The sequence below is a fragment of the Choloepus didactylus genome, chromosome 18 (assembly GCF_015220235.1).
Source record: "Choloepus didactylus isolate mChoDid1 chromosome 18, mChoDid1.pri, whole genome shotgun sequence".
NCBI classification, from domain to species: Eukaryota; Metazoa; Chordata; class Mammalia; order Pilosa; family Megalonychidae; genus Choloepus; species Choloepus didactylus.
This window is the reverse complement of record NC_051324.1, coordinates 23,503,954-23,516,793: the sequence shown is the minus strand read 5'-3', so window position 1 is coordinate 23,516,793 and position 12,840 is coordinate 23,503,954. Positions and strand designations below refer to the sequence as shown.

Genomic DNA, 12,840 nt, shown 5'->3' with positions numbered 1-12,840 from the left:
CAAACTCCCGATTCTGACGAAGGCCAGGCTGCCCAGTGCCCACCCTGGTTTCCTAACCCCAACATAAATGACCGAGGACTGGTGCCCTGGGTGGGGGGATGAGTGAGTCTGTGACAGATGCACAAGCTCAACCCCAAACTCTACTAAAATAATTTAATTAGAAATAGAGGGAAACGGCCCCCTCCCGCCAACAAGGAACAAAGCCTTTGCGATCCTTAGGCAAGGCGGCTGCATCCGGCCACCAGGGGGCGCGCCTGCGCGCGGCCCACGTGGCAGAGGTCGGGCCCTCCCAGTGGGGGCGGGGCCGGGTGAGGTCAGTCCGAGCTGTCTCTCTCCGCGCCGCTGTCAGGCGTGGGCGGGAGGAGGGGTCTCCGCCGCGAGCGTTTAACCCGGCGCGGGGGCATCAGCAGCCTCCGCTTGAGCACAGCTATGGGCAGTGGGGGACAGTCAAGGTCGGGGAGGGAAGGGATGCTGCGAGGGTTGTGGGGGCTGTGCGGGGGGGAGGGATGGAACTGCTCACCAGCCACCGTGTCCTGGCTCTCCGCCGGGAGCCCCCAGTAGATGCTCTCTCCGCGTCGGAAGTTCCGATGCAGGCGCGTGCAGAGCGTGGCCAGGGTGAGCAGCACCAACAGGAAGGTCAGAGCCATGGCGGCCCAGGCTGCCTCTTCTGTGCGCGGGGTGGGGCCCCGGGCTGCCCGCGGCGGCGTTGCGGCCCGAGGGGCCGAAGGAGCCTTGCTTGGACAGGTACAGCCCCCGGGGCTGCCCTGCTGGCGGGTTGCTTGAGCCTCTGTCTTGGCGCTGGCACTACCTCCAAGCTCCCCAGGTAGCAGGGGAGCAGTGGGCACTGACAGGACATTCCCCCCCTCACCCGGGAAACTGGCCTCCACACTCCTTGGGGAAGCAGAAGGAAGCCTCAGGGCTGCGGGGGTGGGCTGGAGACCAAGGGCAGCCCGCAGGCCCCGCCTCTTGGCACCACCTGGAGAGGGCTGCTTTGACCTTCTAGATGCAACCTCTGCACCTAGCCTCCACCAGCTCCACAGAGCAAAGGCCAAAGCTGGGGCCTGAAGGGAAAAGAGGCAGCGGTCACCCCTCCCTAGCCTGGGAGGGGTGACCCAATGGTCCCCCCACTCGGCCTGGGCCCAGCACCCCTCACCTGCACACACCCTCTTTGGCACAGCCTCCTTGTGCCTAGCAGTGGCACCAAGGGAGAAGGCCCAGAAAGGTTGTCAGAACGGAGCCAGGCTTTCTTCTTCCTCCGCAGCTGCCTCTTTAGCCAGCAGACAGCCCAGGCTGGCTCTACCCAGGCCATCTCCAGCACTACCCCCCAGGCCATCAGTACCAGGGGCTATGAAAGGAGGTAACTGTCAGCTGAGACGAAAATGGGAAGCAAGCAAGAGGAAGCCCCTGAATTTTCCTTTCACTGCCAAGTCATGGACATGGGTGGTGCCTTCTGCCAATACCAGACAACTGCCTTCCACCACCCACTTACCCGATCCTGGGTGAGGCGGGAGTCAGGGGCCAGTGAGGGCCGGGCAACACAAACGTGGGCCAGGAGAGCAAGCTGGAGTTTCAGCCAAGGGTGGACACAGGGGTGGTAGAGGAAGCTGACATCCTCAGTCTGGAGGAAAGGCACAGAGGTATAGAGCCAGGCCCAAGTCCCTCCCTGAGAATCTTAAGTTCTCCCATCTGTGACCAGTTTAAAGGGACTCCCAAGATGGCCAGATGGCCCTTCCACCTTCAAGGGCCAGGGAAAGGACAAAGGGCCCTGGGTGCTGGCATGCCCTCCTTGCCTCTGAGCATTCCTTCCACCCCTCTCCAAGTGGCAACTCCTCAAAGCTCACAATTCCCAAGACAGAACACCTGGCTAACCATGTCAGACTCAGAGCATGCTCTTGGCCGTATTTCTCTGCAATGATGGCTCTGCAGGTGCCCACTCTAGACTTCAAGTGTCCTCCAAATGGAAACCAGGTCTTCTATTTATTGATCCGATCTATACATTCAGTCTCCCAAGAGCATCCAAATAGAGGGCACAGAGGCAGCAAGTGCACAATCCCAGGATGGATACTCACTTCATCAGTCATTAATTATTCTTTGATTAAGTTGGCTTGGTGCTCAGTGCTGTGCTAGATGCTATAGGAGATGCCAAAAGAGAACTCCTGGACTCTGCTTGCAGGGATACAGGGAATGTATAAGAAATCCAAGGGAACAAAACTAATGTAAATAAAAGAGCAAACTAATAAAACTCAAAGTGATCTGTTGCTAAATTATGAGCGACAGGCTATAAACATGATTGGAATTCAGGGAAGGTGGTGACGAATAGCAGCTGAAGTGATCAGAGATTTCAGGGGGCGCTGGTTCCAGAACTGGACTTTGCAGATGGATGGGGATGGGTGGCAGGAGGGGAGAATGCTGCATGCTTCAGAGCAGGATAGGCCAGGTGTGGAGAAGAATAAACAGGAGCAAAGAAACAATGGTGAAAATGAGCCTGGCATCACCATGCCTGTTCAACAGACCAGCATAACTGGAGAGGAACTGAAAGATTTGGAGAGGTCAGCCAAGGCTTATTCAACTGGAGCCTGAAAAGCCAGGCAGGGGCATATGACCATGATAAGGTGGGAAATAAGGAACTGTGGAAGGGTTCTGAACAGTGGAAGGACATGATGAAAGGGCTGTTTGAGGAATGGAATTAGGTAGGTGGCATGAGGCAACATCTCTTGGCCTGGAGCTATTACAGAGGATCAAAAAAGATATTTCAAAGAAAAAAGAAAGGGGCAAGGAAGCTCTCAGACCATCGGCAGTGAAGGCAGGAAAGCAGCTATCCCAGTTGAATCCAGTTTGGATCCTGTGAACCTGAGGCACGCTCCTTGCATGATACAGCTTTGTACTTTCCAAAATGCTGTCACACTATTCCTTTAATCCTCACAAGTGGGGACAGTACTCACATTCTCGCACAGAAAACCGAGGCTCTGAGACATCAGACTTTCCCACAGTCACAGAGGGGAGCTGGGGCATGAACTGCTTTTTTCCACTACCCTCATGGTTCCACTTGCAGCCGCTTGTGCAGCCAGCACAACAACATTAAACACACCAATACTGAGGACAGAGACCATGGTTCACCCACATCTGTCTTGTGCAGGGCGGGGAGGGCAGGAAGGGGAGAGATAAGGAATGGGGCTGGTGGCCAGAAAAGGAGGAAGGAGGTCTGCAAGGAGCTTGCTTTCTCCGGGTGCAGATACCAAGGGTGGGTCCCTGCTTGGACTTACCTGACCCGGGCTCCTCCGTGTGTAGGTCACTCTTGGTGACACCTGTACATGGGAAAAGCAGTTTCAGGCAGCTGCTGTACTCCGTGTGTGGGGTAGGGAGGAAAGCCCCAAACGCCCCCTTCCCCAAGGCCCTCCAGAGCTCCTACCTGTGGGGGCAGAGGCCACGGGCCCTCAGGACAACGGGCTCCCACCTCCGCCGGCCCAGTCACCACCTGTGGGTTCAAGGCGCAGAGCTGGGGCGCTGGCTCGGAGAGGCCCCTGCCCGCTCCCTCCCTAGGGCTCAGCCTGCCGGGGCGGAACTCCACATCTCTCCGCACGCCGCTCTGTTCAAGAGTAACTTCGGGCAAGGCGCGCTTTGAGATCCCGGGCCGAAGCCCTCTCGGGAGCGGGTCGCATTACCTCGCTAGCACCCACGAGCCCCACCAGGGCGGCCAGGACAAGTAGCCGGGCGGAAGGCGGAGGTGGCACCATCCCAGCCCGCCCCGGGCGGGCCCACCGCCCGGCCAGCGAGGGAGCGCGCGTCGCCCTGCCCGGGCCCAGCAACCTCGCGCCTCCGCGCCGCCCGCGCGCCTACGTAGACCCCAGGCTCGCGCGCGCCGCCCCGCCTCCCAGCCCGCGCGGCCAGCCCGCTTCCCGGTCACGCAGCTCCGCGCCCCGCTCGCCCCGCCCCGCCCCGCCCCCGGCCCACAGCAGCGCGCACTCAGCGCCGGCGCTCTAAACCCGAAGTCGGAAAAGTTTTATGCGAGAGCTCTGCCCCCGCGCACCGCGCAGCAGGACAGGCAGGCCCGCCTGCCTGCTCCCGGGAGTCGTCCCAGCGCATCCCCGCGGCCCGCAGAGCGCGGCTACGGAGCCTCGGTGGGCTCACGGAGTGCGGCGAAAGGCGGGAAATCGGATCCCTGTGGCCCAGGCGGGGGAGACGGATACGCTCGCTCGGCAAACCCGCGTCATCCGCGTCCGAGTGACCTGCCACTAGAAGAGTGGCAGGCTGGCGGGACCACCCCTGCAGCGGGGCGCCGGCCCTTCTAACCTCTCCCCGGGCGACCCCCTTTCTTTGCCTGGCTCATAATTTTGAGGAAAGACAGGAACGTGGGTGGAGGGAGATGCCCAGCTCAAAACTTCGAAATATACCAGACGTCTGCCACAGAGCCTCAGCTTACAAGGAGTTCCTTGACCCCCACCCCCCAATAAACGCCAGTTGTTGGGCTGATGTGGGAGCTGGGGCAACCCCTCCCGCCTCAGCCCCGTCGCGCAGTGGCGGGCTTCCTCCCTCGCGGGACACCAGAGCGCACCCTATTCCCCTGCTTTTCTCGGAGGCTTGGGGCGGTTTCTTCTGGGGAAGTCCTTCCACCGGAGCGGCGTTGAGGGTTTCCTTTTTTGGAAGCCAGGCTCCTAGGGGAGCCCCGCTCTTCCTGGGGTGTCAGGGGGAAAAAGCACTGAGCTTTCCCCTCCCGCGCAAACCCGCTGTCGGAGCGGGGTGCCTGCCCCCGCCTGGCCGGGTTATGGCGCAGTTGCGGGTGCCCGCGAGGCGGAGACAAACACCGAGGTCAGAGAGCGCGGCCGAGGCGGGGGAGGGAGGCCCAGCGGCTGGCCCGGGCTGTCGTTGCAGTCTCCCGGCGAGAGCCCGGGGGCCCGCACCCGGGGCTGCGGTTTATCCCTTTCCCCTTTGCCACTTCTCAGTAGCTGCCCCTTAGGGCGCCGCCGCCCAGGATCTCCCGCGGCAGCTACTGACTCTCGCCGCCCGCATGGTCCCTCCTCCAGGACCGCGCGGGGGAAGGGGCGGGAGTGGGGGAACTCTGATGCTCATCCCGGCTCCCGAGCCTCTGTCTTCGGGTGTTCTCACTTCTCTGCCTCCGACACCCCTCTCCTCGGCTCGCTGCCCTCCCCACTAACCGCCTGCTGGCGGGCGAGCCCTCGCTCCCGGGCTGTTACCCCCCGCTCCTTTCACCTTCTGCTCCCGCTTGTCGCAATCCTGTACAAAGGGCCGGGGGCGGGAGTGGGGGGCGGACGAGGGGAGCTGGGCCCGAACTGGCTGCCTCTGCGGGGCCGCGGCCAATCCGGAGCTCGCCCCTCAGCGCGGGAGGGCCCTGGGCGGCCGCCGACGACCGGGCGGAGCCGGGGGCAGAACTCAGAGCTCTCCGAAGGGACGGTCCCGCCGCCTGCCGCCCGCTGCCCGCCGCCCGCCGGGGGCTCTCCTGCCTCGCCATGCCACCGTGGGGCGCCGCCCTCGCCCTGCTCTTGGCCGCGCTCGCCCTGCTTGGCCTGCTGGCCCCGCGTCTGCGACGCTCCGGCAGGCGCGCCGTCGGAGTAAAGACCCTGCCGGGGGCACGGGGCCAGGACGACGACGAGGAGGTGGACGGTGGAGGCCCCACGGACCAGTTCAGCGACGGGCGGGAGCCGCTGCCCGGTGGATGCTGTCTCATCTGCAAGCCGTCGGCGCTGGCCCAGTGTCTGCTGCGCGCCCTGCGGCGCTCGGCGGCCCTGAAGCCAGGCCCGCGCTCCTGGCTCTCCGGACCCCACCTGCAGACCCTTTGCCACTTCATTCTGCCCGTGGGGCCGGGACCTGAGCTGGCCCGGGAGTACCTGCAGTTGGCGGACGACGGGCTGGTGGCGCTGGACTGGGTGGTGGGACCTTGCACCCGGGGCCGTCGGGTCACCAACGCCGGGGGCCTTCCGGCGGTGCTGCTGGTAATCCCCAATGCGTGGGGGCGCCTGACCCGCAACGTGCTGGGTCTCTGCATGCTCGCCCTGGAGCGCGGCTACTACCCGGTCATCTTTCACCGCCGCGGCCACTACGGCTGCCCGCTGGTCAGCCCCCGACTGCAGTCTTTTGGAGACCCGTCCGACCTCAAGGAGGCGGTCACTTATATTCGCTTCCGACACCCGGCGGCCCCTCTGTTCGCGGTGAGCGAGGGCTCGGGCTCGGCACTGCTGCTCTCCTACCTGGGCGAGTGCGGCTCCTCCAGCTACGTGACGGGCGCCGCCTGCGTCTCGCCGGTACTACGCTGCCGCGAGTGGTTCGAGGCCGGCCTGCCCTGGCCCTACGAGCGAGGCTTTCTGCTCCAGCAGAAGATCGCCCTCGGCAGGTGGGTCGCAGGCCGCGCACATGGCGAGGAGGGAATAGAGGGCTTGAGCTGACCGAGAAATAGCTCTGCCTGGTATGGAATCAAACATGTTTAGGCCAATTTGGGCAAAGTTCTCACACACTTTTTAGAGCCGGCCAAACCCCTTAGTCTAGACGGTGCCCGGAAAGCAGGTTTAAAAGCCATAGATGGACTCAGCAGCTTTGTGCAAAACCAGGAACTCCTGTCCTGGGGCCCCTCACCTCAGCCCTGCGTGTCCTAGCAACCTGAGCACCTGCCCGCCAGCAGCAGAGGCACCTGACATTTACCACTTAGTCCACAGCTTGACAAATCAGCAGAGAGGGAAGTAATTGGCAACTGATTATCTGTCCAGGATGTTTTCTTATAGCCTCCGAGTTTGGAGGTAACAGGGATCAGAAATATGGTGGTATTTGGTTTATTGTAATTCTTTAGTTCTGATAAATGTTTTACATATTCCTAGGTCTGAACTTACATTGAATTCAAAAGTAATTTTTAAAAAAATATGGTACCAAAAAGAGACGATCTACCACCAGAGTGACAAGTGAGATTTCCCACCGAGAAGGCCTGGGCCTCGTTCTCAGGGCAGCTCACGTGGCCTTGGCCTGCACATTTGCACTATTGCTTGCCTAGGAGATGGCAGAATGAGGTTGACGACATTGTGACAACTGTGGGTGTAGCAGAAGGATCCGGGATATGGGTCAGACTTGCTTGGATTTAAGTCCTGAATTTTTAGCAAATTAGCTAACTCCTTTGAACCCCACTTCCCTCTTTGGTTAAATGGAGTTGATAACCACCATCTTCTGGGGTGATGATGTGCTTTAAATCAGATAACAAAAGTGAAGGGCCCAGCACCAGGTAGGTGCTCAATAAATGATGGTGGTTTTGATTTTTTTTTTTCCTTTCCTTTCCCCCACTTTGCCTCCTGTTCTGAGAAGGGCAAACCCTACAACAGAGGAAACGCTGCCATGGCAACCCAGAGCCCACTCAGTGCAGGGGCAACATGCTGTCATCTGGCTTAATTGCCATAGTTTCCATCCCAAAATGGCCACTACCAACGCTGACCTGGGCACCAGCTGGAGGTTAAGGTGAGGCAAGTGGAGAGGAAACTGGGCCTTTAGGAACTGCTCCGCCCAGGAAAGTTTGGGATTGAAAACCCAGGGTTAGCCTATGTTTGCAAGAGATACATATCCAAATTCCACAGACTGAGCCTGGACTGATCCACCCAAAGGACCAAGCTGCCCATTAGGGTGCCAGGCCAGCTCCAGGGAGCTGCAATCAGCAATGAGGTCTGTTTTCCCTAAAGCGGTTGCTCTTGGGTCGCCAATTGCAAACTCACCCTTGTCATTTAATTATGCCCCCAGCCTGCTTGTGCCACCCAGCACTCTCCAGGAGTATCTGCCCCACTGATCAAGGTCACACTCATTTGTCACCACTGGGACACGTTAGCTTTAAAAAAACAACAAAAATCACTAATGCAACCCGAAGTCAGATGTGAGTGATTGGTGGGGGTGGAAGAGAAGGAAGGGGTGTTACCTGCTGGTTTGGACAATCTGAACCATGAATTCTTCTAGGAGGCAAGTTCCTGACAGAGGGCCAGACGTGGGGGTTACAGGGAGAGCTGTCCTGTAGCTCAGTGGCTGTAAAGTTAGATGCTGCCCCTGAGGCTGGGCAGGCCGTGCCATCCATGCATGACAGGCCCTGTAGGGACTGTGACCTGGAGGGAAGGAGCATTCTGATTGTTGCCAGATCTTTCCATTTCCTAGAGAAGCCAGACAACTGCATTTTCTGTGAACTCTCCGGATTTGAAATGATGACAACAAAACAGAAGTTTTTTCAAATAATATCCAGTCAGAGCAAGCACATGTGGCCAGAATCTGGCCTGAGGGCTGCCACTCTGTAACTTCCGCTGTCAATTTGTTTTCTGATTCTTCCCTCCTTTTCCCACCTTCCCCATTCAACTTCTTGCTGTCAGGTATGCCACGGCCCTAGAGGAGACCGTGGACACGGACAAACTGTTCAGGAGCCACTCCCTACGAGAGTTTGAGGAGACCCTCTTCTGCCACACCAAGAGCTTCCCCCTTAGCTGGGACACCTACTGGGACCGCAACGACCCGCTCCGGGACGTGGACGAGGTGGCCGTGCCCGTGCTGTGTATCTGCAGTGCCGACGACCCTGTGTGTGGGCCCCCAGACCACACTCTGCCCACGGAACTCTTCCACAGCAACCCCTACTTCTTCCTCCTGCTCAGTCGCCACGGAGGCCACTGCGGCTTCCTGCGCCACCAGCCCTTGCCTGCCTGGAGCCACGAGGTCATCTTGGAGAACTTCCGGGCCTTGGCTGAGTTCTTCCGGACAGAAGAGAGGATGAAAGGGCTGAGCAGGCGCCGAGCTTCATTCTTGGGGGGCCGACGTCGGTGGGGACCCCTGCAGAAACGGGAGGTTTCTCCCTCTTCCAATCTGGAGGGGATCTTTAACTGGAAGCGATCATATACAAGGTGAGAGTTGGCCTGAGCACCCAATCCCGTAAAGAAGAACAGAGCTGGGCAGCAGTGAGTCCCAAAAAGATGGAGAAGACGGCTCCATTTCTTTGTTCCTGATTCAGCCCCCTCTATCCTAAACCGGTCTGTGGAAAGTGATGGAACTTCCAGCCAGCCAAGGCGGATTTATTCAGAGCAGAGCTCCTGCCCACCACATCCTTGCTCAGTCTGCTCAGCAGTGACTGGCAGCCCGGTCACTGTCTGCTGTCACCAATCTCATAAGCCAGAGAATAGTACTGTTGAAGTCCATGGACTCACTACCAGGGAAGATGAGTGTATGCATCACTAGGCAGCTCTGTGACCCTGATTCTCAAGCTGGAGCCACTTGATGTAGTAAGGACAGGATGTTTGTGTCTCGGTCCCACTTCCCTCGTTTCGCTCTGTGGTCGTGGCGCCCTGCTCTGACTTGCATGCATCAGCAGCAGGGACGCAGCTCACAGAGTTGCCTGGCTGTTTCAGTCTTGTGCGAGTGTGAGAAAGGCGGCAGGACATGCAGTACTGAGCCTGGGTGGAGACGGCTGACGAGGGAGCGTGAATCTCTGGAATATCACAATCTGGTTCCTTCAGAGAAGCTCTGCAAGCTCAGTTGGGAAGGGGGCTGATCCAGCCTTGGGCCAAGGACCTCAGGCCTCCCTGGAGAGATCCCAGGGTGATTTTAGGCATAGGAAGTCCTCTTACGCAGGGCCCTGCTATACTGTGGCTCAACAAACCAGACTGACTCCCAGGCACTGTAGATGTTCCTTCCAGTACTGTTTCAGGGGATTACTCTGGAGAGCCTGGCCAGAACTGTTTTTCTGCTGGGGTATGGGCCTTCTCTAAGTCGGTGAAAAATACAAACCTCATAACTTGGGTGTTTTCTGGTTAGTTACTGTCTTTTCTGACAATACTACTAGCCTCTCCCTTTCCAGAGTCAGAAGGGACATCTGGGACCAGAGAAAACAAAAGCACCAAAAGGTTGGCTAGAGCCAACTCGGTGATTTATGAATATTTCAAGTTACCATGTTTTTTCTGCTCGATTATTCAAAAGGCCATCCATGTAGATGCAGACAAGCTCTTTTTCTGGATCTGGCCACTCAGCATCTGAGTGGGTGTTTGATTTTATGGGAAATAATGCTGAAGACCGGTATAAAATAAAGCATAGTGTACAGATTAAGCCACACATCCTATTTGGATTAGGCCATTAATACAATAGGACATCCATGTGACCATGTTGCTAAGATTCAGAAGCTTTGCCCTGAAGTATTATTTTAATTTGACATTGAGAAAGAGAGCACCTGTTTTGACAGGACTCTCCATCCTGGCTTCACAAACAGTAGCAAAACAATTTTAAGGAGAAATGTTTACCAAAAGCCACAAGCCAAGACTTGGGATGAGATATTCCTGGGGCTACGATTTTAGGTTTGGACAGTCATATCCCAACCTTGTTCTTGTAGGTCAAATAAGAAGAAACACTGAATTAACTCCAAGACTAAAATGAAATACAGACAATACACAGTTGCTTAAGGCATATTATCCTGTTTTGAAAAAATTATCTCCCTTCTTCCTCACTTCTTGCTCCTCCTCTTCCACATTCCTCATCCATCATCCTTTTGCCATTTCTGACCAGGAGAAATAAAAAGGAATGAAATCTAAATGAAGCTGTTCTGTGAACAACATCCTTGGTATATGTCTTAGTGAGAGAATTACTGGCCTCTGGCCATCCACACAGAATCCGGTACAGTGGGGACTGCAATTATTTAGGGTTCCCCCATATTTCTAGGACCACTCAGAACTGGTTGAAAAATGGGAAGCAGCTCAGTGGTTTTTAAAACCCCCAGGGTTTAAAGAGCCCCTAAGGGCTAAAGTGGATTGTTTCTCTAGGCCAGATAGAGATTGGTTCTTTAAGATAGTCTCTTTTGGAGACATAGTGATTGGTTTTCCTTTCCCTTTTTATAGGAAAGAAAGCTAGCCAGGGAGGGGAGTGTGTGTGTGTGTGTAGTATATATATTGTTGTAATCTCAGTCTTAAAGCTCTCATTAAGGTAGCATAGCTCTAGTTCAGGCTCCATCAATTCCATGGGACTATGAACCCAAAGAACTGACCTAAATCCTAAGATCTTCTCCATGTCCCTCACATCATTCCCTCATGCCAGGTATGTTCTTAGTTTATCTCAGGAAACTGCTTCTCTCTTATCTTGCCATCACTGCTAGACAGCTAGGGCTGAAAAGCCCATTATTTGCTAAGAAAGTGTGGTACCTGTTCAAGCAGGTAAGGTTTGGTGACCCTATCCTTCAGTTCAAAGATGAAGAATCACCCAGAATGGCTCTGCTTTTGTAAATAATCATGTGAAAGCAGTGGAGCAGCTCCAGGCAGTCTGTTCTGAGCAGATGTGTGGCCCCTGAAGGAAATGACAAGTTAGGAGTTTGAGGAAGCAACAAAACAATAGAACCTAGGAAGTACCATAGAATTGGAGTTTTCCAGGTGGTGGCTCTTCAGTGATCCTCTCACTTGCTTGCGTCCTTTTGGTCCCTTCATTATTGATAAAAAAAATCCTTCAGATGGTAAGGGAAAACAAAATGATTTAAAGGAGGCATCATCTCAGAAGTAGAGACTGAGTCCTCTGTCCCCACCCAGTGGCTTGGAAAATTCACAACCAGATGGATCAGAATGTAGAAAGCAGACAACTGCCTCTGAAGGTTTCTTTGTGTTAGGTTCTTTGCAGTAAGCTAATTCTCATAAAGATTTAGTGTTTTATGTATTTATTCATAGGTTTCCAGGGTAGCCTGACTAGAGATTACAGTATGAAAAACAAAGCACTAAATCTTCCCTTTGAGGAGACATCATCTCTTTTGAGAGAAGAAATCCTTTCTAAGACTTGAGACTTAAAAACTGTTAGAAAAGAGGTCTTGACACAGGAAGTATCATCTTGGCTTTATATATAACCTCAAAACCACCCAAGAGTCAAAAGCTCCTCTGTATTCCTCTTCCATCCGGACCACGAGATCCTCTGTCAGTCAGTAATGCCACCGTATCTTCCTTTAGAGATGAATTTTAGCTCTCCCTGCTTAAGCAAGCAGATACACTTGGGCACTTTGGTGGACTTAGTGACAATGCCAATAAGGAATATTTGTGACTTTAAGGCCAAGCCACAAACACATCAGAAATTGTTTCTGCTAGTTATCACAATTGGCAGAGGTAACATTGCTTTTAGGAAGGTTTGAGAAATTATAGATAGGCATCCAAGGTTGGAAGCAGTAAGCCCCATATCATTGGTGGGATTCAAGCTCTACTGCCACTTAGCATGGAGAAATGAGGGTGACTTCACCTGAGAGTCTCTGAATTGAAATAAATACTGCTAATAAGCTCAGTGGGTTATAAAGACTTCTGGTTGGTTTATGGGCTTGCTGATCAGAAGACCACAGACTTGACCAGGATTCTGGGAGTTGGGAGATATAAAGATTTTAATGAAAATAACCCTGCCAAAATGACTAGAGTATGTTGTTGTTGTTTTTTTTTAGTTTCTAGGTTCTTCTGCAGCTTTTTTTTTTTTATTAAATTCAGTTTTATTGAAATACATTCACACACCGTACAATCATCCATGATATACAATCCACTGTCCACAGTATCATAACATAGTTATGCGTTCATCACCACAGTCTATCTCTGAACATTTTCCTTACATCAGAAAGAACCAGAACAAGAATAAAAAATATAAGTGAAAAAAGAACGCCCAATCATCCCCCATCCCACCCCATTTGTCCTTTAGTTTTTATCCCCATTCCTCCACTCATCCATACACTAGATAAAGGGGGTGTGATCCACAAGGTCTTCACAATCACACTGTCACCCCCTGTAATCTACATTATTATATAATTGTCTTCAGGAGTCTAGACTGCTGGGTTGGAGTTGGTAGTTTCAGGTATTTACTTCTAGCTATTCCAATACATTAAAGCCTAAGAGG

The 12,840-nt window shown here is 54.7% G+C and overlaps 2 protein-coding genes across 4 annotated transcripts; one reads left to right on the top strand and one right to left on the bottom strand.

Annotated features, from left to right (window-relative positions):
• Nucleotides 1–139: 139 nt before the first annotated feature.
• TP53I13 (tumor protein p53 inducible protein 13) lies at nucleotides 140–8,065 on the bottom strand. 2 transcript variants are annotated; one of them, XM_037808629.1, is made up of 7 exons: nucleotides 7,898–8,065; nucleotides 3,410–3,475; nucleotides 3,264–3,305; nucleotides 1,490–1,618; nucleotides 1,154–1,345; nucleotides 521–1,061; nucleotides 140–427 (listed from the first exon to the last, which is right to left on the bottom strand). In XM_037808629.1, the coding sequence occupies exons 1-7, from the start codon at nucleotides 8,048–8,050 to the stop codon at nucleotides 315–317; spliced, it is 1,236 nt and encodes a 411-aa protein (XP_037664557.1). In that variant the 5' UTR covers nucleotides 8,051–8,065; the 3' UTR covers nucleotides 140–314. The 2 variants fall into 2 exon arrangements, with proteins under 2 accessions (XP_037664557.1, XP_037664558.1); XM_037808630.1 differs by lacking the exon at nucleotides 7,898–8,065 and adding an exon at nucleotides 3,663–3,841.
• On the top strand, nucleotides 5,313–12,348 carry ABHD15 (abhydrolase domain containing 15). 2 transcript variants are annotated; one of them, XM_037808627.1, is made up of 3 exons: nucleotides 5,313–6,346; nucleotides 7,300–7,449; nucleotides 8,337–12,348. In XM_037808627.1, exons 1-3 carry the CDS (start codon nucleotides 5,466–5,468, stop codon nucleotides 8,860–8,862), a joined length of 1,557 nt encoding a protein of 518 aa, XP_037664555.1. In that variant the 5' UTR covers nucleotides 5,313–5,465; the 3' UTR covers nucleotides 8,863–12,348. The 2 variants fall into 2 exon arrangements, with proteins under 2 accessions (XP_037664555.1, XP_037664556.1); XM_037808628.1 differs by lacking the exon at nucleotides 7,300–7,449 and having other exon boundaries at nucleotides 5,322–6,346.
• The last annotated feature ends 492 nt before the right edge of the window (nucleotides 12,349–12,840 follow it).

Bases quoted from the DNA above. Each gene is read 5' to 3' on its own strand.
- ABHD15 (XM_037808627.1), top strand. From the start codon at position 5,466: ATGCCACCGTGGGGCGCCGCCCTCGCCCTGCTCTTGGCCGCGCTCGCC. The intron at 6,347-7,299 runs GTGGGTCGCAGG...TGTTCTGAGAAG, and splicing joins CAGAAGATCGCCCTCGGCAG to GGCAAACCCTACAACAGAGG. The intron at 7,450-8,336 runs GTGAGGCAAGTG...TCTTGCTGTCAG, and splicing joins GGCACCAGCTGGAGGTTAAG to GTATGCCACGGCCCTAGAGG.
- TP53I13 (XM_037808629.1), bottom strand. From the start codon at position 8,050: ATGGATGGCACGGCCTGCCCAGCCTCAGGGGCAGCATCTAACTTTACA. The intron at 3,306-3,409 runs GTAGGAGCTCTG...TCCCATGTACAG, and splicing joins CGTGGCCTCTGCCCCCACAG to GTGTCACCAAGAGTGACCTA. The intron at 428-520 runs GTGAGCAGTTCC...CACTGCCCATAG, and splicing joins GAGCCAGGACACGGTGGCTG to CTGTGCTCAAGCGGAGGCTG.